This window comes from Temnothorax nylanderi, unplaced genomic scaffold (assembly GCF_030848795.1).
Source record: "Temnothorax nylanderi isolate EJ_2023f unplaced genomic scaffold, tnyl_v1.0 TNYL_tig0076_pilon, whole genome shotgun sequence".
NCBI classification, from domain to species: domain Eukaryota; kingdom Metazoa; phylum Arthropoda; class Insecta; order Hymenoptera; family Formicidae; genus Temnothorax; species Temnothorax nylanderi.
Genome location: NW_027249138.1, coordinates 522,696 through 547,705, shown reverse-complemented (window position 1 = coordinate 547,705; position 25,010 = coordinate 522,696). Strand labels below are relative to the sequence as shown.

The following is a 25,010-nucleotide window of genomic DNA, read 5'->3' as shown; positions in this document are numbered from 1 at the left end:
AAGAAAAGGATATTTGAAATAATAAAGAAAATTATATACCAGTATCTCTAACTGCTGTAGATCGCTTTATAATATGTTTTTATATTGCATGTACTTCATATACATATATCAAATTCTTATAGACTATAAAACTATATCGGTTAAACTTTGCGAGAGTGAATTGTAGCTGCTATTCGTCTATACACTTGCCATATATAGATCTACAATGTATAACGCGCCATTCACGGGGATTGGGACCAATAAATATTCAATGAATTCAGATTTTCGATATTACGCATACAAGAAAATGATCTCTATATGTTTACTCGTGCGAAAAAAGAACGACGATCGGTGCAAGGTGGATTTTTTCAGTATCTGCGGCGCAACGGAAATTTAACTCAAACCAGAATTACGTCGGTATTAATTCACATGCCACTTGTATCTCCGGGACAAAAAATTCAGCGAATTATCTTGTGCTTTTTGCACAACGCCGTGCATTGATCGACATAAGAGCCTTAACGCTTGATAGTCATCATTTTTTTAACATGTCTACGTGTTGACATGTATTGTATTATACTTTCTACAATTGTAATAGCGAGTCAAAACGACAATAAAATAAAGTGAGATAAAAAGGTAATCAGGAAATTAGATAACGATGCTCTACAATTAAACTGATGAGATTCGTATTTGCAAATATTACATCTAACAATGTCAAATGAGAAATAATTAGTTGAAATATGGTGTATGTCAAAAGCCAGCCAATGTTGCTCAGCGTAGCTCTCTTTCTCGACTTTCTTTACTGCGAACAATCACACGATACACGAACGTCCAAGTCCGTCCAGAAGATATATAGAGGAGAGTCCCCTATTATGTGATCGGCTGCTAATATGAGATAGCGGGGTTTCTGCTAAACTAATAGGTCTCATCTGTTGGTTCCACCATGAACTTATTGCCTTTGGAGTGAAATCTATTTAGTGGAAAATTCATTAAATTCATTAAATTCATTACATTTTTTAATTCTGCCCATAGACTTTCGGCAATCACACCAAATGAACTCGGTATCTCATAATAGGGAACTTTCCTCTATATGTAGATATACTTAATGAATATGAAAGTATTTATAAGGATTAATATACATTGTGGATCCACCCGATCCATTCGCGCACCGATGCTTCAATAGTCCCCTTCGAAATCTACAGGTCGCCTGTTGCTCTGCTCCGGTCGGCCGTCATCGGACAGAGACCGACCTAGATTTCTCGCAAATAAATCGTTTTTTCTCCCTCGACTGCTCCGATTGGTCTGTCCACGCATTTATCCCCGGCGTCATTTCGCCTCGCGTCCGTTTACATTCGGCCGTTTCTTCGCCTGCCGTTCGTCCCTGCCGCGACGATCAATACTCACCTGCACACGCCGTGCACGCCGCTGCCAGCTGGAGGAGATAAAGGCGTGGGTGCCGTTAGCACAGCTGTGTTGGTGAATACCGGAATAAGTTCGTGGGGACGAGACCCCGTCAGCACCGGTGGCTAGATCATTTCCATCTACGTGACAGCAGCCACGCGAATCGTGACTGCCTGAAACTAGGTACATGATTATGTAGCTACGCTTGGTTTGATCCAGATGCTGGATGACGCAGCAATATTTCCCAATGACATTAATATCGCAACTCCTTTAGAATATTATAATGTATAATGATGTGTAGGCAATTATCGTACGTTTTTAATAATTCCATAACGATTATCGGTTTAACATCAGAAAATATGTCAGTGCTATATTTATTCTCATATATCACAAATTACTTATGTCTTTTTTGCGGAAAAGCGCTTTTAACGTGTAATTCAGAAGAGGATTTATGATAGTAATTCTCCTTTTTCAAGTTGAAATCCAAAGTGCATCACTCTAATTCATATGACTGCGATATATCATACGTGACGGATGAGATAAATACTGACATTTCAGCGGAAAAGCTTTAGCGAAATTTTTCACTTTCTTTATTCAACTGCACTTTTCACATTACAACGTTACTGCAAAGGCAGAACTAGTCTGTGTATCGAATAGAATGTTCGCGTAGAAGCGTATTGTTCTCCCAAATAGGCGAATCGTAATTATGCAAATATACAATGGATTATCTATTCTCCACACAACCTTCGATGTCGAATAATCGACCATTTAAGCGATGCATTGATTACACGCAATTATCCAGTCATGTCTGCTTTAACTATTCGCCGGGACAAATTGAATAGAATTTCTCTCGCAATATATTATTAAGAATTTGTTTCTTCAGCGAGAGAACTTTTTTGAGAATAACGAATACGTATAGTCGCGGACAGAAAGGTTGTCCGAAAGGTTGTCCGACTTTGAGCCGTATTCATAGTATGAATACGGGTGTATAAGTCGGACAACCTTTCTGTCCACGAGTGTACCTCGAGGCTCTTTATGCAAAAGGAAAACGCAAAAAGATTACTCGACGGCATTTTTTTGTTCGGAAAATATAAGAGAGCGCGGACCAGCTATGTATGCGATATGTCACGGTATATAAAACATCTTATCCTCGTGCCCCGGCTGTTCGAGACGTGCCGTGTGTTATAATAGCGATTTATCATAAAGTTTGAAAATGGCACGCAACGGACGTCCGCCACAAATTATGAACACCGTCGCGCGTTACGCACTAATATGACACTTTCGCTATTACGAATAAAATGGATAAATTTTATACATCATATAAATTACTGGGTCTTTTAAGAGCGAAGCATGAAACGTGGATACTTTTTCGTCTCAAGTCTCTTTTTAGAAGTGGATATGTTTTCGCAGATTTAAAATCCTAAAATCTGAAAAATCCAGAAAATAAAATTAAACGAAAAGATTCGTAAAATGTTACGCAAACACGAATAGAGTTGTCGTATACATCGCTACTTGAAAAATTTTCAAGGCGGATATTTTCAAGTACTATCTTTATTACACTTATGATATTCATGTTAACATTGGAGACAGCTCATTTTTGGAAAATTCCAACTACGGCAAAATAAAATTTTAATAGTATAAGAAGAAAGCAATTTTAGAAATACGTAGAAGTCTGAAACGCTTTTTCAGCTTACCCGATTCACCGATCATTTTGCTGAATCAGCAACACGGAGATGGAAAATGTTTGTAAACCAGACGTTTGTAAGCGTGCACGCACGCGATGCTCATGCATGCTAAATTAAACGCATAATGAAATTACGCCAAATTTTACAGAACGGGTCAATTCGCGGCGGGCATGCGCACGGCTCTTCAAAATCGCTTCGAGCAATTCTCTCCTTTTATGATATTTTAATGCAAATGCTATTTTCTACAGCTTTCTGGAAAAAAAAAGATAATAAAATTGTTTAACTTGCATATTATTCTAGAAATCTGTTTAGTAGCAATATTTTTAGAGAGTGTTAAAAGTTGTTTGCATTCTATTTATGTTCATTTATTTGTGCAAGCGTAAAGTTAGTTCTGCGAGGAATTACGTCGCATCTGAACTTGGTAAACTTTACGTAGTCTTGTTTCCGAATCCTTCAGAATATACAAGTGCGTATTAAAAGCGGAGATGTGCGTTACGTATGTCGGACTTTAGTTTGTAAAGAACCGAGTCCGATATGCGTAATGACCGTAATCACGTGTGGATCAATGGCGCACTTATACCTTCTTTTCCGCCTCTCTCGCTTTGTACGGACTTTTCTCTATTAATATCCAGACGCTAGAGAGTGTGTTTGCTATCATAGGCCGCGGATATCACGTCGTCGTTATTAATAGCATTTCCCCGATGTACACATTGATAAAATAAAGGTCGAACGCGCGGAGAGGAATGACAGAAGCCACGGGAATACGTTTGCTATTTACGTAATTTTTCAAGTATCTTGACGCATAATCGTTAAAAGTACGTAATGTGATACTGAGCAACACGTGTCACATCCAGTATATCTGATAATAAAGTTAATACCTTGGAACGCATTAGCTGAATTTAACGTATTACGTATTTTACGGAGTACGTCGTTCCATTTTCGTTGCGTAACACATTCCCGTCATAATTCTTTCACGATTCAGGAAGTACGCATTCATGCCTGGAATTTATCTTTCCAAATATACATATTATTTCAGCAGTTAAAAAGTGTATGTACTTTTGTTGGATAATTTTCCTTGAATATATGCGGATTGAATTTTCTAATTCGATTTGATGGTTTTTATGCATGTTCCCAGGACGAAGTAATCGGACAGATATTGCCGCGTGAACAAATATTTGAGAAATATACCCGACCGCTGGATAACGTACCGCTGGTATACCTCTGAGTACATTCACAGGATAAGTACTTAGCGGTAATGAAGAATTTACGTTCGACGTGCGCGAGAGTGGCCAAAGGGTTGATTGGAATATGTCGGGAAGCAATTTAATCGCTAGCTGCGCGAGTCTCTTTGCTAAGAAAATATTTTGGTAAGCGAAATGTATAACCACGAAAAAGAGTACAGGGGAAATTTTACAAAAACTAGGTTGCATCTAACGATGCTTGCGATATTGAATATTTTTGATGGGGATACTGTATCTTTCATACTACAGCTGATGGTTGAAAGGATATTTTAAATTGAAAATATCCGCGCTCATGAAAAAGAAATTATTGTGAATAATAATTATGCAATACATTTGGTGTATTTTTACAATATTACACAACTATAATATTTTATTTTATTTTAAAATAAATATTAACACACACACATACATACGCGTATAAGAAAAAAATTTCAAGTAACATTTAATCGTAAGACAGCAATATATAAAACTTAAATTTCTTTGTTTAAAAATTCATATATTCCCTTTTTATACATCACAGTTTGAATTACTAAAATATTCAATGTTGAATATTAAAAATTCGCAACGAATAATGGCTTCTGCGAGTGCTGACCGCTTTCTTCCTCTAGAGTTCGATCGAACTCTAATAGCGTACCATTTTTGTTTGTAAACCAATAGAGTGTCATGTCATCTTCCGGTCTTTCGATTTCGGTATTTCGATCCCTCTTGACGTGAAATCGCCGATTTCGCTCGACCTATTTTTACGGATATATATACAAGAGAAAGGGGGGCGTTACTCATAAAAAAATATTCCATATTCTGGAGAACGTGACGTGGAGAACTTCCTGTATATGCATATGCGCCGATGCTTATGTAAATATTAAATTGAAGATATGGCGCTCTAAGAGAGAGAGAACCGTGTTTGTGTGTATAAACAGCGCTATTCGAGTATTACACGAGAAATCGATCGTCCCGACAAAAGTGACGTCTCGCGAAGCTTCGTATCTATCAATACTACCCCTGATAGATCAAACACAGTGTGCGAGGGAAACTTCGACGCCAATGCATTTTGCATTGCAGATAATATGCATCATGTATGCGTGTTTGCGTGTATTTGTGTGTTTGAACTGCGATAAAATGGTGAAATATTCGAACATACGCTTCGCTGAACGATGATGTATCCGAACGCTCACATTCGCCGATGATTTATGACTTATTAAATCGTTTGAAAATCAACGACGGCGCTTAAACAGTTTGCGTAAGTCATTACAACGCTCCGCCGTAATTACTGCGATATAAAATAAATGACACTCATCTATACGGCATGATTAATTGTAATTGATGGCTTCGAAATTCTGAATATCGGAGGGCTTCTTTTTATAATGTCAGATTAAATTACGCAAATGGAAATTAATGCATTATCTTCGCGTTGTCTATTCGCGTTATGATATCCCATTCAAGCATCGCTTGAATAATGTTGAGGTTTTCCGAAGCATAATCAATATCAGTTTCCGTCCAGGCTAATGGCAATTGAAAATCTCGGAGGGATCACAGGCGTTGCAATTTATTTCGTGTTTACCCCGCTTTCTCCTCCTGTTCTCTTCACGATGAAACGCTAACGGAATAAGTTGTAACTCTCATCTCTCTGCTTTTTGTATTTTTTTTAACAGCAATCTTCGACCTCGGGATTTTCCACCGATACTGATTTCTTTTGAGGAAAATCGTTATCGATTTTCACTTGTTTCGCGCCGACTGTGCGCATTTTTCTTTCTCTGTTTGCCAATTGAAAGTCGGTCATCTCGCTGGTACCTTTTGACCGGTCGTCACTATTTTTACAATTTATCAATTCAAAACGATTGCAGTTAGAATAATATTAAAAGAACAAAATTGTACATATGACCGACTTAATCTTTTTTACTTTCGTTTCATCACAGAGTTCTTATTTCTTAAAGAAATATTTAAAATAAATATCACAGTCAGTTTTAGATTATATGATTCAGTTTTTCACGCGGCGCGGCACTCGCGCTTTATCATCTCTTCTTTAAATCAAATTCACATTACTTAGTTTCTTATCCCATTTAATGATGCGCAACCTAGTAGCTCTGCGAAGCAACGAGACGTTGCATATAAATTTCTAACGCTACTGAATTTGTGAGCTAGCCAGAATTCGTTAGCTCTATACTGTCTTTACGCGGCTGTCTTTAATGATGCACGCGAAGATGCCCTGATTTCATAGATCCCTTTACTCGAACGAAACGGATTTAAAGGAATGTTATTTGAATTTCATGGTATCTGATCGGAACACGTGCCACATTTGTGCGAGGCTCCCGGCGCGTGTAAAGAAAAATTCTGCAGTCCATATTTTTACACGGTATATTTCATCTTTTTGCACGAGCCATATTTCTCTCTCGCGTCGTGTATTCCTCCACTTCGGGATAATAAAAACGGAGACACAACATTTTCATCGGTGGTGAAGGCGATTACTTTTGGAGGGTTTCGGAAGCCTCATCAGCTTTTCAGACGCGACATTTTAGCGGATAGCTCGCGAGCAGATATACAAAGCGAATAGTTTGGAGAAATAGAAAAGCTGGATTGTTCTTTATCTCTATATCCAAGCCTGACAAAATTCAACCAATATCAGTTGGACAAGGAGAAACTGAGAGTCGAGGAAACGAGGCATTCGTTGCCCGATTTCCCGACGATATCGACTTCGCAAGTTTCTTCCTGCTCACTTTGCTGATCTTTCTCTTTTATCCAATAAGCGACGACGATGAGACTTCGCTTCTTTCCGCTGCAGTGCAACCTTATAAATTCCGACAAACATCTCCCATTATCAAAAGACGCGAGCCAGCGTCTTCAAGTGCCAAGTATATTGCATATAGCATCCGTGAAAGACGCTACTGTGTATCTTTAGCGGACTGCGATGACACTTTGAAAAATGGTCGCAGTATCTTTTAACGATACCTTTACACCGGAGAATCAGCAATAGCCGAGCGACATGCGAAACAATATATGGATTTTCCTGAGAACAATGGATTCCATGGATTCAACAATGGATGCACTTAATGGGAAAATGTCCTGAAAACAAAGAAAGTCGAGATTCCAAAATACTTTCGGACCAACAGATAATATAATTTAACGATCAAATGTCTGAAAGATATAGCAGTCTAAAATTTGAGTTTATTCGAAACGTTGGAATATTCGATTCGACCATTTTGTAATCCCGCTCACGAGATTTATTCAAATATTCAAAGCTTTCAAATGTGGATGCAATTTCTCGTGACGCGACACGTCGAACCCTTTCGTTCAATTTTGCTCCTTCGCTCAATTTCTATCTCCAAGTATAGGGGCATGTCAGAAGTTATTCGCGGACAATTTTACCGCTCGAGAAAGTCGGCTTGTCCGAGGGAGCACGACTTTGCTCAAGCGGTCGATCAAGCCGCACGAAAGTAGTTCGTACATAGTTTGGATACTTGTAAATTACAGCCACCGCAAGAAGCAACTCGTGTTTGCTACCGATTAATAGCGATTGATAGCGAGATCACGAAGTTGGCAGTATTGTAATTGATTATTTCTAATGCCTATATTATCTAAAGTTAAGATAGAAGAAAATAGAGTCATAATAGTTTATAAATTTTACAATTTATACTTTCGAGTAGTTATAATTTCAAATTATTTTTATCTTTTTTAATAATTTTTAATTGCAATAATTTTGCACAAGAGACATTATTATAAAAATTATAAAAAGCAAATAATTATGCTGTGGGTAAATGTTCAGCAATTTAATTGTACATCGCTAAAGTAAATGAGCAATTCAATTATACATTACTCGAAGGTAACATTAATCGGACTTCTCTCGCAGCAAATTAATTTTAAACGCAAGAGCGACCATTACACAAAAAAATGACACCTTGATTCTATAAATTTTCCGTAATTCCGAGTTTCGCAGCCCATTTGCATATGGAACGAGTACTACGTAGTTCCATTTTGTAGCAGCTCGTGAATAATCGACAGTTCGGCGGTCCACGTGACCAAACTTCATCGCGCTTTTCCGACCGACATAATTTTGCTGATCGAAATTATGCTTTTATGGCTTATTGTGGAAAAGATCGTTCTTCATGATTTTAATTTGAATTGCGTCGATTATCCTGCGAGATCCTCGACGACGGTATGGTTATAACGGACAAATTGGTGTCATTTAACATGATCAACAATGGACTTATCAAGTCGACCGCAAATCCATTTATCTCTCTGAAAGCGACAAGCACGGGGATTCAACCGATCGTGATTGCAAATGATTTTTTCGCTAATTCTCACTTGCCCGGAAGCCAAGCTAAATGAATCGCACTCACCTTTCTACTTCTTGCGGTGCTGATAAATCGTGAGACTCAATCTAAAACTATGAACGCTTCTTTGCCTCTCATTTCTTTTTTATGATTTCGTACAGATTGTTACAGATTTATTTCTTTCTCTATTGATATAGAGATCGCGCAACAAAGAAATTTTAGATTCTATTTATTTTGTGCAAATATGTATATAAATGCAAATAGATACTATTTAATAGATTTCACAAATACCTTGATATTTTCTTCTAATATTTTCGGCTGTGCATGTCACGTGAAATGTATATATAAAAGTTATGACATCGCATTCATCAATCATTGCTAATGGATGCTTCGTTGCGTTATCCGTGCGTTATTCCCGCGATCGTTTGAACTAGAAAACGGGACGAGCGACTCCGATCATTTTACATTTTGACCCGTTTCCACTATAAACTGTAAACGGAAACACGCGACAGGTGCAGCGTACCTGTTTATTTTTAATTACTGTCTCTCGATATGAAAGAAAAACCAAACCACAACATTAAAATGCATGAAGAATTAAGATTTAATTAACGCCAATAACGTTTGTATGATTCGCTCGTTGTTAATTGACACTGAGTAAATAAAACTACTTTTCCGCGCTTTTGTTGAAGGTTTATGTAACATTTCATGATAAGAGCAGAATTATTGCTCATAAAACGCTATCTTTGCTTAATATTTAAGCTTATTAAAATCAACGCGGCAATTTCTGGACGCTGAGTACGCAAGAATGGGTCTGGCCATAGCGTATCATTTTCTACTTATTTTACTTATTCGATTCCCTCTGACATGATTTTATTTAAATACTTGAAAAACTTCTTACGATCTTCTTCTTTCTGTGATAATATCTGCGAAGGTTTTATAACGGAGTCGGAAATTCACTGATTTTCTATGTAATACGATGTCGATTACAGCTTTTAATTGAGTTGTCGGATAGAACAGTGATAAAGATTTAGATTAACGCGGTTTAATCGCATCATTCTACACGTTTTATCGTGACTGCCTTTGCCCGCAGACTCTATCTTTCTCCGTTCTATCGGAGTTCCAGCATGCGCTCGCAGACCGGCGCATCTTCAAAAATCGATTTAGCTGCTACGAAGTCTTCTATCTTCCGCGTGGCAGTCGTAGATAAGAGTAAAAGTTAATGTTTCGGAAAGCTTGCGTAAAAGCCACGGATGAATTATTCTAACGCCAAACATAACCAAGAGACTTATTCGAACTATTGTTTCTGTTTTTCGCGTTCCATTAAATCGTATCGCGGCACAACCGACATAACGATTGTAGAATTTTACTACTGCGGACACATATCTAATATCCAGCCTGAAAATATTAATATCAACATATGTCCGTAAAACACAATAAACGCATTATTTTAGCTTTGGACGAAAAGAAATTATTGTGTCTTGTTAAAAATATATTAATAGCAAATGTATATTAAAAGAAAACTTTTTCAAACGTTAAATAGAATGCCTTTATCAATCTTTCAGCCATTTCAATTTTTGTCGGTGTGCAGCATTGAGCGCACTTATTGTTGCCTAATATATTATTTTGTTATTATTTAATTCAAATTTTCTGATTACCTAACTGCATAATAAACAATTATAATTTATTGTTATATTTTACAGAAATATTAAAAGTCTTACAAAAAGCAATCCTTTATTTATTTTCCTTTCTTTTGTTTCTGTTGTATAATCGAGCGTATAATAGGCAATCCAAAAACATATGTGAAAGAGAAAACTTGTTACACGTATCTTACACTATCGAACTACTGTATCTGAATTGCAGTCATAATTCATGCGGTGGTAACGGAACTCAATGGCAAAAATAGTTTTGACCGCAGACATTTCGATATCTTGACAATGAAATACGGCCGATATAAGAACGGCGCGACATAGGAACTCGCAGTGAATAAAAATAGGCAACCACAAAAATTTTAGTATAATATAAGATTTTCATAAATCTCTCTAGAGTTGAGATTCCATTTATTCCAGCTTCCAGATTCCAGCTTTAGCCATCAATAGGAAATATATTATAGCTAAATTCTCCATATCAATTTTGCGTGTAGAACACGCGCTCACTGCTGCATACCAATAAAATTCGAAATGGCTGCAAGGGTGATAAAGGCATTCTATTTAACTGTTGAAAGAGTTGCGATACAAATTTGTCACTGTTATATTTTTAACAAGACATGATAATTTCTTTTAATCCGAAGTTAAAGTAATATACGTTCATTGTTCTTTACGGACATGATTAAATTCCGCCAGAACGAGTTAACAAGAAACTCGGAATCTCAGTTTGAGATACACGCTGTGCAAGGGATGGGGCACATTCCCGACCGGCGAGTTAAAGTTGAGGAGATGGTTTTAACCGCATTCGCAAAATGAAGCCGGGAGGTCCCTTCTTCTCGCGAAATGATTTCCCCGTTGCCGCGCTTGTTGCGCTGAAGCTCGTTGCGAGGAAGAGAAGAAAAATCAGTTGATTAAATCCGACCTGGAGAACATCGGTCAGTCTAAGCGGCCACACGTGTCGGTGATTAAAATAAAACCCGGCGGGGGTTAATGGGGATTTATTTTGTACGCCGTTGGATTTAGCGCGCGAATTGGAGGAATGAGTGGAAAATGGGAACGCTTTTGAGAATTGCCCTACTCGACTAATTTGTCGACACTTTCGAACGAGGTTGTTTTAACAAAACTATTGTTGGCTTCCAGTTGATACATTTCCTCTACGGTGGTCGTGCGCATTCGGGCGCGACGAGGGACGGCAGAATCTGATTTTATATAGTGAGTCATGTAGATAAGAAAGAGTATTCTCTGAGGAGAGGGGGAAAAGATAAGAGTAAAAAGCATTTATTTCAAGGTAAATGTACAAGGCAAAACTGTACTCTACGAATAATTCTTTACTTTTTGCGAGGCAGTCGATGTTAAACTTCTTCCGTGACGCGTACCCGCAAGTTTAGCATTAAATGCTTTCTTCTACTCGCATGTTTCTACAACATTTGTTACAACTTGTTACTTACAAAAGCGTTCACTTTATAATTTTCTTAAAGATAAGCGCTCTGAACAAATGTTCTATACATTTATTTACATTCAGCAGCAGTTTCTGCAATAAGCAAGAGTGATTGCATTTTATTCATACGACCCAGTGCTTGGTTTTTTCTACTTGAGTCAGGACAAATCGCGCGTAGACCGAGACGTCACTATTTGTACAACGTATGCGAATTGAATAACAACGAGCGGATTTCTTGTCTACAGAAATCAGACTATTGTGTCTGACTTTTTTTCATTTTTCTAGAAAAAAAATGCAATTTTGTACAAGCGAATAATGTACAAAGTGTCCCAGATTTCTGATTGCATTTTTTGATAACAATTATTCAAAATAAATTCTCTCTTTCTCTCTCAAATTTTATTACAATTTACAATGCAATTACAATTTCCCGTCAATTATTCGCATTAGTTTAACTTCTTTTAAGATTTAATTTTATAAATGTTCGATTAGTACAAAATTTTATTTTATTTTATTAATTTTCTACGAATATTATTTTATGATATTCGAGATATTATATTTTCGTACCGCGATAATTTTTAGCGGAGCAATTTTATGCAATATATAACGCTGGAGTTTTGTTTTACATCGCGTAACTAAATTTAAAGTGCTTCAATCTCGCCTGAAAATAATTAGTTTATCACAGAGTTTTGAAATATGCAGCTTTAGTTGCAACTTTTGAACCCACAGCTGAGGTCGCAATCACGGTTTCGCATATTGTGAACTCTCGCGTGCCCCGACTTATTTTCTTCGCCATCTTGGCAGCTCGACAAAGAGGCCTGCCGAGAACACGTAGATAGCTCAACAGGTAGCTTTTAGAACCTCGCACCCTCCTCTCCTCTTCCTCACCATCGTATTTTTCTCCGTTCTTTTCATATTTTACATGCTACGCAGACGAGCTGTCACGCCTACACGCGTGGATTGCTCTTCGGCGCTCTGATACTTCCACGCCGCTTCACCCTTTGACATCGAATTCGGTTCAATTTTGGTGGGGTATACACAGGTACATATATCTTCACGAGCGCGATAAACGCGTTTAAATAAACTCATTCGTTTCCGCGACTCGTGCTGGTTTTATCGCACAATGATTTTACACAGCTGACTTTTTATAATTTAAACGCTTTGTAGCACATAGGTACACATTTTGAATGATTGCGTTTTAAAGCAATGTCGTTTCGAACTATATATATCCGAATATATAAAAAACTGTTTTAAAAATATATAAATAAATATTAACGCAGATGCATAGAAATACCAATAATATTTATGATGTCATTTCATGATATACAATTATCGCATAAACATTAAATATTTTTTTCTTTTATTTGCAAACTTGACGAAAATTCAATTTAAACTAGCGCAGAATAGTCAATTATTTTTTTTACAAAAAAGAGATTGAAGAATTGTGCAATATTAAATTGTTGCAAAAAAAAAAGATAAAAAGAAGCGAACAGATAATAGAGTGGTAAATGGTAGAGGTTGTTCATCGTATTATATCACTGCTTCAATTTCACATTTCGAAGTTCGTTAAATACGAATACGAACAGGAAAAAACACAGCTAATTATGATCGCGCGCTCTCATTAACGGACGACTATGGTTTTCTGGCATTTCATTCGGCGATGCACAATTACACACTTCAAACGAATGAATAAAGCACGACTTGATGCGCACTGGATGGACGCTATGCAATCAGACATGACTATTAAAAAAAAAAAAAAGAGAGAGAAACGCACTCAACTCGCGCGATGTGATAGATAGACAGTTCACAAATTGTTTTTGTCCTATTTCCGATTTATTATTGCGATTGTTCTCCGTCATGATCAATAATTGAGTTTCAAAGTTATCGTTAAAAAGAGTAGGAAAGTTAAAGATTTTTTTGTTGTGGTTGTAACTGCTATATACGACATACCCCTTTCGATTTTTCGTCATAATTTTATCGTAGCTTAATTCCGAACATACTTCCTTAGTTCTAATGAGTTTATCTTTAGGTTGATACTTTGAAACTGGAAAATACTTCGCGAACGAAGGATTCCTCATCGTTGTTCCGTTTTTTCATTTCCTCGAGTGACAAATGGCCGCGCGATGTTCCAGCGACGGTGTCGTGGCGCGTTTTGCCAATAACAGTATCAAAGTTACATCGTTTGTCCTCGCAAGACCTTGAAATCCTAGATGTCTCGCATTCAGCTTGTCCGCCGCTCGTTTCGACATTACTAGAGCACGTCGCGATTGGTTGTTTTAAAGAGACCGATGTTTTGTCTTCGTCGATGAAGTGGCTGGACTCTTTGTAACACGTTCGAAAAGTCATGTGCGACTCGCGTGACAAAAGTTCGTCGTCGCATATCCTCATTCCGTCGAGCTTGCCTCTGTATGAAACGTCCGTAAGAGAGTCGATCACGTACGTCAAGTTAGTCCTTTTGCTTCTGCAGGACGTGGCACTGTCCAGCGAACTTGAGTTCGACTCTGCATTAATGTCATTGATTAGAATTTGAAGCTTTGATTTAAGTAACGGCTTTTTGACAATATAACGATATTAAATAAAAAATTAAGTATGTTATTTAATAAAAGAAATAAAAATATAGTTATTTTAATCTCGCGTAGAATAATGCGAGATTCTACATAGTGATAAGATCAGCTTACGGACTCGAAAAACAGAACCCAATATCTTTATGATTCTCCAAATAATTCTTCGACTTTTTCCAAAAAGTTTACTTGGTTGCATATATTACTTTTTTTTAAATAACAGACTCTAGTTTATCTGTGGGTTACTTTTTCACACAATATTTCTAAATTTCTCGACGGATACAAAAAGTTTGGAATCCTCTCAATAAATCTTTCCCGCAAGTAATACCTATCTCGCGACGATCGAGGATCTCGTCCTCCAGACAGTCGGAGTAGAATGACGGTGTTAAAGCGTCGTTGTCCTTGCTGCGCGTCGTTCTCCTAATTCCTGAACTTGTTATCGCCTCATCCCCCTCGAATAGTCCTGGTTCTTCGCGTCGCGGTGATAACCTTCGAAGAATACCTTCGGAGCATCGATCCTCACCGAACGTGACTTCACGCAGAGCACGATTCAGCTGTTCGATTAGATCTCGAATGTAAGACAGCGTTGGCGTGTCACCCTCCTCCTCGCTGATCTTTGCGGCGATTTGCAGCTCCTCGAGGGCTTCTGTGTGAAGCAGAGCTCATCTTACTATTAGAGATGATCGTGTACTAAACTTTCTTTCCATAATTTTGTTCGAACATTTTATTCGTACCTAAACAAACGCCGGATCTAACGTTTTTTAAATCACTTCATAATTTTAGTGAAGCGATTAAATATGTATTTAAATATATTAAACTGAATTTTTAAAAATTCCAGGGTATACACATATGTATATATATTAATTTGATCCCATTCCTAAAATAGTTTTTTCGTACTTTTTTACTGCAATTTGAATATTTTAGTTATTTACAGATATTTCACCGTGGTCTACATTTTAACACTTTCTCACAGACACAGAGGAATAAAAATTCCTCGTGATAAAAACGTCAGCGTATACGTCAGAGAAAAGTGTTATATTTCTCACCCTGGTTCTCTTTTCTCTCGTCTTTTCTTTTTTGTAGCTTAGTCACACAATTCTGATATAACCACGTCGAAAAAATATATCTAAAACCAAACGTTTTAGATATATTTTTTTCGAGCAATTAAGATAAAACGTAAAATTGTGGAAAATTGTGCGTTATTTTTTTGGTGGAAAAATGATGAAAAACCACAACGCAATATTATACTCTGGAAAAATTCCAAAGGTTAGAAGTCGGTTTTCGAAAACTTCGCTGAAATTTCAACAAAAAAGAGAGATATGTGATATCTCTGGCAGCGGCGCATCGCAATTTTGTTCGCGCAGAGGACTCGTTCGGCTAAGAAATTGGACCAAGAAGAAGAAAGGGATGTTCTCGGAAAGACTTGGAACGACAGTTTGAGAAATAGAGTCATCACCGGCAAAACGACCCAGCATCGCCAGGCACTGCGCCCGCAGCAGGTCGGCGTGGAAGGTCCACTTCTTCGAGTTCGCCTCCTCCGCGCATTCCCGACACTGCATCGCCTTGCGCAACGCCTTGACGTACTTCCCCGTCTCCAAATGGCAGCGTCCAATCTCGTGGTGCACCCAGGCTCGCGGCACCGGATGATCGACGTGGATTGATAGATTTTCTAAGGCGCGTGCGGCGACTTCCAGATGGCCGAAGCTGAGATGCACCTTGCTCAGCGTCACAAGAGCGTGCGACAGCAGAACGACGTCGTTAGTGTTCTTCGACAGCCGCACCATCATAGCGACGTTACTGCACGCTCGATCGTGTCTTCCCAAGGCCGTGTGGATCAGAGATAAGTATCGGTACGCCGGGATTCTATACCGGCATGAATCCTCCAAGCCAGAAGATAATGTTAGCAAATCCTCGGCGAGTCTTAGGGAAATCTTCAATTTACCAGCGTTGAAATGAACTTTTAAATTCTTCAGCATGGCGTTGGCGCGACTATTGACGTGCTTCAACATCGTTCTGCATCGAATTAGTTTGGAGGTCAACGGTGAGGAAATTTTGTAAGAAATCTTCTTGCGGCTATCGAGATATCTGAAGAGGGATAGAAGAATCCTTTGATCGAAGCATCGAGACACTTAATATTATTCAAGTTTTAAATCATCAAAGATAAAGGCTTATCATCAAAATAATTATTTCCAAAGTGCAGTGAAATAGCACCCCATTATTTGCTTTAAATCAAAGGAAACTTTATTTTTTCTTAACTCTTTAATCTTAATTAAAATTTTATTTCAAAATGTAATTGCTGTAATTAATCTTGAATGTCAAAAGATTAAACTAATAGAATATCAGCTTTAAAAAATTTGTAAAGAAATCTGTAAAATTAATTATAATCCGCGTTTTTGGAGTATCTTGCGGATATATCATCTATATGAGTTAATTCATCTATTTTTACTTGAGGACATCCGGAATAATCGATAGATTATCAAAAGACTTCGTAGCATCACACGCTTTGAGTGCCGCACTCTCGTGACTTGAAGTCACCCTCGAAATTGCATTATCCCTCGCTGAACTTTTTTCCGAATTATTCCACGAGCTTATTGTTGCCGCGATACGTCGCGCTGCTACACTGTGGCTGCTGTCGTGCGGACACACAATAGATGCTCGATGATATAACACCAATGCCGACTCGTACTCGCCACTGTGCAATTCATATTTGTGAATTTTTAGGTACTCATTAATTATTATACTCTTGTCATTAAGCTTTCATCATTAATCCCTCGTGATAAAATCGTATAAAAGCGATTTGATAAAATGTTTAAATATTTAAAAAATTATTAAACAATTATTACATTATTAATAAATATTGTCCCCACAAAGTAGGATTTAATAATTGCGCTTCAATATAAAAACGTATTAAGCCGCAGGGTGTTCGACGATTTTTAAATCGAGGAGAGAGGAAATCTATTTGTAGAATTAAAACGCCCATGGCTGTCCGCAAAAACTAAATATCGGCCGTTTGTAAAGAGATATTCGTTGAATGTTCTTTCAGGGAAACGAGACGTATTGATAACATTTCCGATATTCCCCATGACCTATTTTTCTGAAACGTGGTCAAAATGCTTATACTTTAGCGACAATAATGATAAGTTATTACAATGAGCTCTAAATTTAAAATTCAATGTGGCGAAGTTATGCTGTGTTTTACCGATAACAAATTCACCTTGCTACAACATCCGATAAATTCACGTAGTTAACGAAAATATTTATCAATATTTCTGCTCAAAATATTAATAGATTAAACGATGCAATTATTAATTTTAAAACACGTGATACTTAAAATAAAAATGTAATTGAAAAACAATTGCAATAGACAAACTAAATACTTTCTTTAGTCAATTTTTAGAAAAAAATTTTATATATGTATATACATATATATAGTATAAGATAAAAAGTTTTCTTTCCTCATAGAAATTTTTTCATTGCTCATACATGTCAATCAATCTATAAAATATTGGCACTTTTGACGTAACTAAGTTAATAGGAATATACCATGATCACTCTACACATTCATGTGTACAGATCCAATTTCCAGTTGAAAATTACAGGACGTCGAGGCAGTACAATGTACAATAGCTTTTCCTCCCTCATTGTTATACGCGCGTACGTGATTCAATACAGTCACGCGAAATTTCTCCAGAAGAAACGATAATATTATTAAGAAAACGACCGGTGTTTAGACTCTCATTAGAGAAAAAGGGGGGAAAAAAGGAAGCAAGTCAGAGGTTAATGCGCTTTTGATGTAACCCCGAAAACGCCGATCGATTCTGTAATTATTCGCGGACCCTCAAGACTGGCGTCACGCCCGCGTCAAATTAGCCGAGCTAATCAAAAGTCACGAAATATGAAGTGGGGCGTGCGATTAAAGCTGTCTAGCACTTAATATCGTTAACAAGTATTGATTACCCCACCGTTGGCACAGCTCGTCCGCTTGACAATGTAAGGCCTGTGCATATTGCCGGTTATTTCCACGGGACAGTTTCGAAGCGCTGGTCTTTATCTGAAGGCGCGCACGACTCTCCGCGTTCTCCACGGTCTGCTTGGTGACATCGAGATCGTGCACGGGGCTGTTAAGCTTCCATCTGACAGAGGTAGCCATTTATACCGCCTTGTTCCGTGAGTCCGCGCGATCGAAGATATTCGCGATTTGTTTTCCGGACGTAAGCCTCTCGCAACCAATTTCGTTCGTTGAAATCGATTCTTCATATAACGCGATACGATATAACAGGCTACGATCTGTTTACGACATATATGATCGTTACGTTAACCTAATTGCGCAAATGTAATTATATTTACACAATACCTTCTGTTCTCCATATGTCATCGGCAAATTGTTTTCTTTACTAAATCATATATTAACGTAATTGTATGAGATAGATATAATTCCTGTTAAAGATGAGCAATAATAATTTTGAAGCAGACGCGAACAGTACCGCGAGAGCTATTATAATTATTTCGCAGGTAGCTTTTATAATTACCTCCGTGCACGAGAAATAATCTTTGTAATCTATCTTCGTAATCTGTCTTCATAAATTTCGTGCGTAGCTGGAACAATAACGCATTGCATAGCGATCCGCTTTTCGACATAATAAAAGGCTATCCGCCTCGTATATTATTATTTCCAACGCACAATTCCAGGAAAATGCAACACAACATAATTTTTACATCACGCATTAGACTTACGCATCGTAGAAATACGAAAGCTTTTAATTAAATCATGAACATCATTACATATTTTATTTATTATATTCAATTTTCGACGCTAATTTCCCCTTTCTCTCTTTCTCTTTCTCCGCCCCTCGACATATTACCATATTGTCCCCATGCGGCAGCTAATTAATTATTCTTGCCAATTAACAGTCGGCGTACCGTCGCGGTAAAGCGTTGTCGGGGAGCCTGGCAAATGGAGCGGGGAAAACGCAAAAGGGTGAAACTGGAGTTTCAGGCGATGGTAACGATTGAAAAATAGAAGAAGAGAAAAAAAGGAGGGTTGAAAACCGGAGAGTGTCGTTGCGGTAAGGAGATTTCCGCTACAATGCTTTCGGTAGCTCCGCGGGCGACTAGAATGTTGCTCATCTCGGATTGAGGGGCGCGATGTCGTTATTGGAAAACGACCGTGCATCACGGCGAAATGGTCCTGTCAAGCGTCACCAGATTGAAACGCGAGGATAACGAGACAGCGCGATGATGCATGGCGAATAAAAAGAGAAGTCACCGCGATTGTAATTATATACGTAAAATAGCAAACTAACGTTAATCGAGAATTAATGCCGCGTTATTTTAACAGTGTAATCTAGAAGTTTTTACAGTCCAGAAAAAGGGAAAAAAGTAGTATGAAGGTATTTTAAGTATGAGTATTAAAATGAACGTGCATTCTAAATGAATTTTTGTCTACGAAACGTAAACAAATAAATTGTCTTCTACAACGTGAAATAAAAACTGAATTATATAATTATATGTATGTGAAATAAATACTATTGAATAATTTCGCGTCGACAGAGATACAGATCTTTTAATGGCTTTCAATAAATTTGATGTGAACAAACGCGCATTAATAACATAACGGTTGAGAGAAACTCATTCGTAAATGCGAATTATTATACACCTGTGTCTGACGTTGATTATCCCGCGATAATTTGCAATAAATGCCGCATGAACAATACAAAAACATAACTGTTCGCGTTCCGTTTGAAGATCGATTATTCGAACTCTTGAAAATTCACGAAACCCGGCCGCCTGTGCGGAGCGTGCTGCTTCAACAAAGCGATCCTGGCGTCCCTCTCCGGGTCCTTCGGCGGGTTAGGTAATATGGTTCTTCGCGTGGACGGCATTTTGAACTTTCGATCGATCGGCTTGCAGCCCGGCATGACGGAGAGTCGCCTCTCGGCGGGCACGATATCCATTCGCCGCCAGAGAAAATCCACCTCCCCCTTCATCTCCTTTGGCATCAGCTCGAGGATAAGCTGCTGCCTGGCAGCGATGTCGTCAAAGTCGCCGCTACGCTCCACGTCCAGCTCGTCCACGACCCTCATGGCCCTTTCATAGAAATCTATCTGCGGAAACATTATGAGACTGGCCCTTGAATTAAGCATCTCGTCAATGGAGGATGCTTTGCTTATCGCCTACGTCAGCGATTCAATTGTGTCGCGTAATGGCGAAAATTGCTTTTCGCGAAAGAAGATCATTACATTCGTTTTTACGACGAAATTTTCCGGAGCGACAGCTTTTCTAGCTTTTTATAATATGAAAAAAGTGGTTGCAAACATTGTAGGAACATCTGAACAAAAAGGAGAAGAAAACTTTTCAATGATCATTAGGATAAAGAAATATCTCGAAAGAAAAATAACGAGAACGCAACATTGTGAAAAAAATTAACTTTTATTCGTTTCGTAAATATAACATTACTCGCGATAATGCACTAATGAATATATTTCACCGTAGCGTCCCTAGACTTTATCTATTAAAAAATTCAAAGGACGCGACGGCGTAGATTGTGCTAAAGAGAGGAAAAATTAGTGGAAATTGCCGGCGGCGACGAGCGTGTTAGTTTCATTCGTCGTTTTCCGATATTTTTTTAAACGCGTTCTCTTGCGCGCCGCAAGCTAATTTTAAATAATGTGTGCATATCGATCGTAGAATAAATTCGACCGTAAAATGGCGACGCTATTACGAATAATGAAAAATGTGAATTTTATTTTTACCAGACAATCGATATTAAGCTTTCTGGCGTGCGCGAGCGCTTGAATCGCGACGTCTCTCGCCTCGTTCCGATTATTCTGATAGATCTCTAGTCGCAGCATCAGATGATCGATGTTTAGGACCCATTGGTCACAATTCGCCTCCTGTGCCATGTCGTGTCCCTTCTTGGCGTAGAATCTGGCTAGATCGAAGCGGCGTATGTCGATGAGAAACTTGCAAAATTCATGATGCAGCCAGGCGAGCTCGAGCGGCGCGGATGCCATAGCTAATCTCCTATTCGAACCGCAAATATTGAAACCGTTTTCGAAATATCGATCAGTTAAATGGGAATTATTATAACGGATTAACCGCGAGACTAATTATAACTGGAAATTACACGCATAAATTATATAACGTTTCTAAATTACATAATCTATAATGGTATAAATGATGTAGCTTTATGCTAAACAGAGTAACAGCTGTTATTTCAAACAGCGCACCTGTCAAAGCGTTAAGAATGAAACACGCAGAAACTAGAATTTCTAACTAAATAAACGAGAAACTAGGATTTCAGCGAAATCTTGCTCGCGTGGCTAAAAATTCTAATAACAGAAATAAAATATGAATGTTTACTTGCATAAAACAGGCAGGAAATTCACGAGATATCACATTTTCAGCCCCGAAATCTATTTATGAATGAGAGTTATACCTCCGGAATATCTTCAACGTCTTCTTCGGATTTACAGTTGGCATCCACGCGATATCACTGTCTCGGGGCAACGTTGCAACTCGTATTCCCAAGTGATGTTTCAAATATCTCATCTTCATTTCCTCGTTCAGACACGTTAAATTACGCGTGTCGAGGTAAACCCTAGCCACCGTTTTGTACAACGCGTCCAGACACCTTTGCTTTAGCGGAAACATCTTGTCCGAGTAAGCGTCGAAGCTGTCCTTGATGTGATCGACGAGTCTGGTATAAGATTATGGCGTTAGATCGGAAATTCATAACTAAGTTTAGAAATTTCATGAATTTCACTACGAATGTACTGCCATGTGACCCCCCAGCAGCGATAATATTTGAAAGCTTCTTAGGTATTTCAATTTCAAGGTACGAAATATTGCAGTATATTCGTAGTATATTGGCGAGACTCCTAAACAAGTCCGGACACCGACTTGAAAAAGGCCGGATAGTCCTTGTTGATCCTCGCGGCTTGCAAGAGACGCAAGAGAAAATCCGCCTTTACGACGACGATGTTCCTTCGCAATTTTCGCTCTCGTTCCATCATCATTCTGCGCCCCTTTGTAATCTTACGTCGTCGGAAGAGGGTAACGTAGAACGGCCGTCTCACGCGCAGAAGATCCTGCAGGTACGTCGCGTTACGATAGCACGTACTCGCAAGGGCAAGCAGCTCGGTAATCGACTTCTTGCTCGGCGAAGCCACGATCTCCGGCCGGTTCACGATTTCCTCGAGAAAATCCCTGTCAATCGTCAAATATCCCATGTCCATTTTCGCTATGACGCGCTGTAGTCTTTTCATTCGCGCTTGCCGCTGCACTTCGGGATCGTTCACCTTGAATCTCACCTCGTCCTCCGCGACACCTACGACCGTAAAGCCAGTCTACACTCGTCAAATCATTGCTGAAACAGTTTCAAGATAGTTACAAAAAACTTTTTATAACTTATAAGTAATGTAATAGTAATATTTTCTAGTAAAATCATTGAGAGAGACGTGACGATTCCTTTATATTATATCACATGAGAAATGTCGATCACATACTTATATCACAGTTACTCCGATCAACTTCGCTTCGGTAAAGCGAGGTCCGATAAGAACCCAAGTATTTTCTTGCTCTACCATCACGAAAATTGAATCTCGCCTCGTAAAAGTCAGTGGGCGCTATTCCGAAACGACTGTTTCACCGTTACTCTCGAGTCGTCGAGTACTCGCTCGAGAACTGATATCGCGAACGAGCACAATCATTTGCCCACCTTTGCTGTAATCGCGGTACGCACCTTCGAGCTCGTCCTCCTCCTCCTCGAACTTGCCGATCAGGAGCTCACGGTGCTCCCACAAACGCCGTATCCACGGGTAGAGTAGCAGCAGCGCGACGGGCGACGTGTTCCGGCCGATGCAATCTTCGATGGTCTCGTTTGCCTGATAGGCGCCGTGCTCAAAGGTCACCCCGTGCCGTCGCATACCCTCGTAAGCGTGAACCAGACTGTGACCGAACTCACCGATCTGGAAAAGCGCCTCCATTCGCATCTGCCGTACTTTATAATGACCGGGATCTGCGGAGAGAGATACGACGATGCAGAGATCAAGTGTGTCCGCTGTTCTTTTCCCTCTTTTTTAAATGAAATTATCGAGCGAAAGATGATTATCGGGCGTCATCGATCGACGCCGCTTGAGCGGACGTTTATACGACACGATTCTTTACAGAATAAACATTATTTGTAGGCTGAAAATATGGAACGCGAGGAGAATTTTAAGAAAATAACTCTGAATAAACGGAAGACGTGAAAGTGTTGCTATTGCAAACGTAAGAACTTGCATAAGAAAAGTGGGGATAGTTCATAACAGAGATGATTGCGATAACATTAATTTGCGTATGAAAGTGCGAGAAGAATATCCTATATCTACAACGTTTTATGTTTCCAATTTTACATTCGAAGTTTCTTGTGCGGTCGTACCTATTTTCATACATTTCTCCGACAATTTTTCTGCCGCGAAATATTTTGTGCACTTGATGAGCGCTCTGTAAAGACCGATTAACGTTCTAAGGTCCTCGGCCTCGGCTGATTTGGACGCCTTTTCGAAATAATCTGTGGCCAAGAGGTATTTGCCCAGACTGGCAAGTCGATAGCCCCATTCACGATAAAGGATGGCCTCCCTGAACACTTCGGGAGCCTCTTCCTTCTTCAGCGCCGACATGATCTATTGAATGTTTTCAAATAGAAAGAAACGTAATTTTCATATATCCATTATAGATACAAGGCACCAAAAACTAATACTGCCGTAAAAATAATAATAATCGACGAAGAATTATCACCTACGTTTTTCTTAGACAATAAATTTTTCTGATGTACGCAAAGCTGTGAGATTTATTTTATTTTCACATGATTGCTTCTTTCGCGTTATAAAATTTTCTTAATTACATTTACATAATTTATTAGACACGTATCATTATCTTTCACATTACATGACATTGATGGATGGTGACCAAATGACGGATTGATGGATGGATCATCATAGATAGAGCGTATCATGTGAAAATAGGCGAGTATGAGTGACGATACATAATACATTGTGACTCTCGCAGAATCCAAAATGCGGCTTTGCAATGGAATGTAATTTGACACAGGCCGCAAAGTGCTAAATTCGGTTTATCCCAGCACATAGTGGATGTAAATTAGCAGATCAATAGAGAGAGAGAATAGCACAGCATCAGTTATATCTACTAAATGAATTTCACTGGATTGGAACACTAACGGCATTACGATATATTCATATATCAAAATGTGTAAAATTGTGATTCTTCTTTTCTTCGTAAGTATATTTTTTACACTTTAGAAGCGAAATCTAAAATGTACATATCTGCAACGACAGAAGAGGTAACGTTGAGATATTTGCTATTCGCGTAACCAGGTCACGTTTCCTCTTGTTCTTCCCCTGAAAAACCCTGCGTTAAAGCCTACTCACTTGTTTCATTGTCGTGCTCCGTTATACACAACAATTAATACCACAAAGGCTCTTATGTATGGCATAGTATTTAGGAATGAAAGCGGATTATGATGAATACCACCTTGAACTAATCCCTCATTAATACTCCAAGGAAAGTCGAGCAAGAACTTTTTGGCTGCCGCGCTTTAAATCTCAAAGAGAATATTCAACAGAATATTCAACATTTCTGAGATTTTCAGACGTTCATTATTAAAGTCTTAATTAAGATAGAAGTTAGTTACCATTTTACCATTTACGTTGTAATAAAATACCGTCTAATACTCTGAATAACGTGAGTCTCAAATATGTTGGAAAGAATATCAAAAAATTGTCGAAACGATAGATCGTCTTT

The 25,010-nt window shown here is 38.5% G+C and overlaps 3 protein-coding genes across 5 annotated transcripts in view; 1 reads left to right on the top strand and 2 right to left on the bottom strand.

The window, feature by feature from the left end:
- Window positions 1–25,010, top strand: part of LOC139774258 (uncharacterized) — an 88,284-nt gene that overhangs the window by 54,006 nt on the left and 9,268 nt on the right. The window lies entirely within an intron of this gene.
- On the bottom strand, window positions 12,038–18,357 carry LOC139774208 (uncharacterized). The gene is made up of 4 exons (XM_071709284.1): window positions 18,170–18,357; window positions 15,664–16,313; window positions 14,536–14,853; window positions 12,038–14,147 (listed from the first exon to the last, which is right to left on the bottom strand). The coding sequence occupies exons 1-4, from the start codon at window positions 18,355–18,357 to the stop codon at window positions 13,672–13,674; spliced, it is 1,632 nt and encodes a 543-aa protein (XP_071565385.1). The 3' UTR covers window positions 12,038–13,671.
- Window positions 19,958–23,869, bottom strand: LOC139774207 (outer dynein arm-docking complex subunit 4-like). Its single transcript, XM_071709283.1, has 6 exons — window positions 23,629–23,869; window positions 22,951–23,226; window positions 22,110–22,536; window positions 21,646–21,906; window positions 20,960–21,230; window positions 19,958–20,380 (listed from the first exon to the last, which is right to left on the bottom strand). The coding sequence occupies exons 1-6, from the start codon at window positions 23,867–23,869 to the stop codon at window positions 19,958–19,960; spliced, it is 1,899 nt and encodes a 632-aa protein (XP_071565384.1).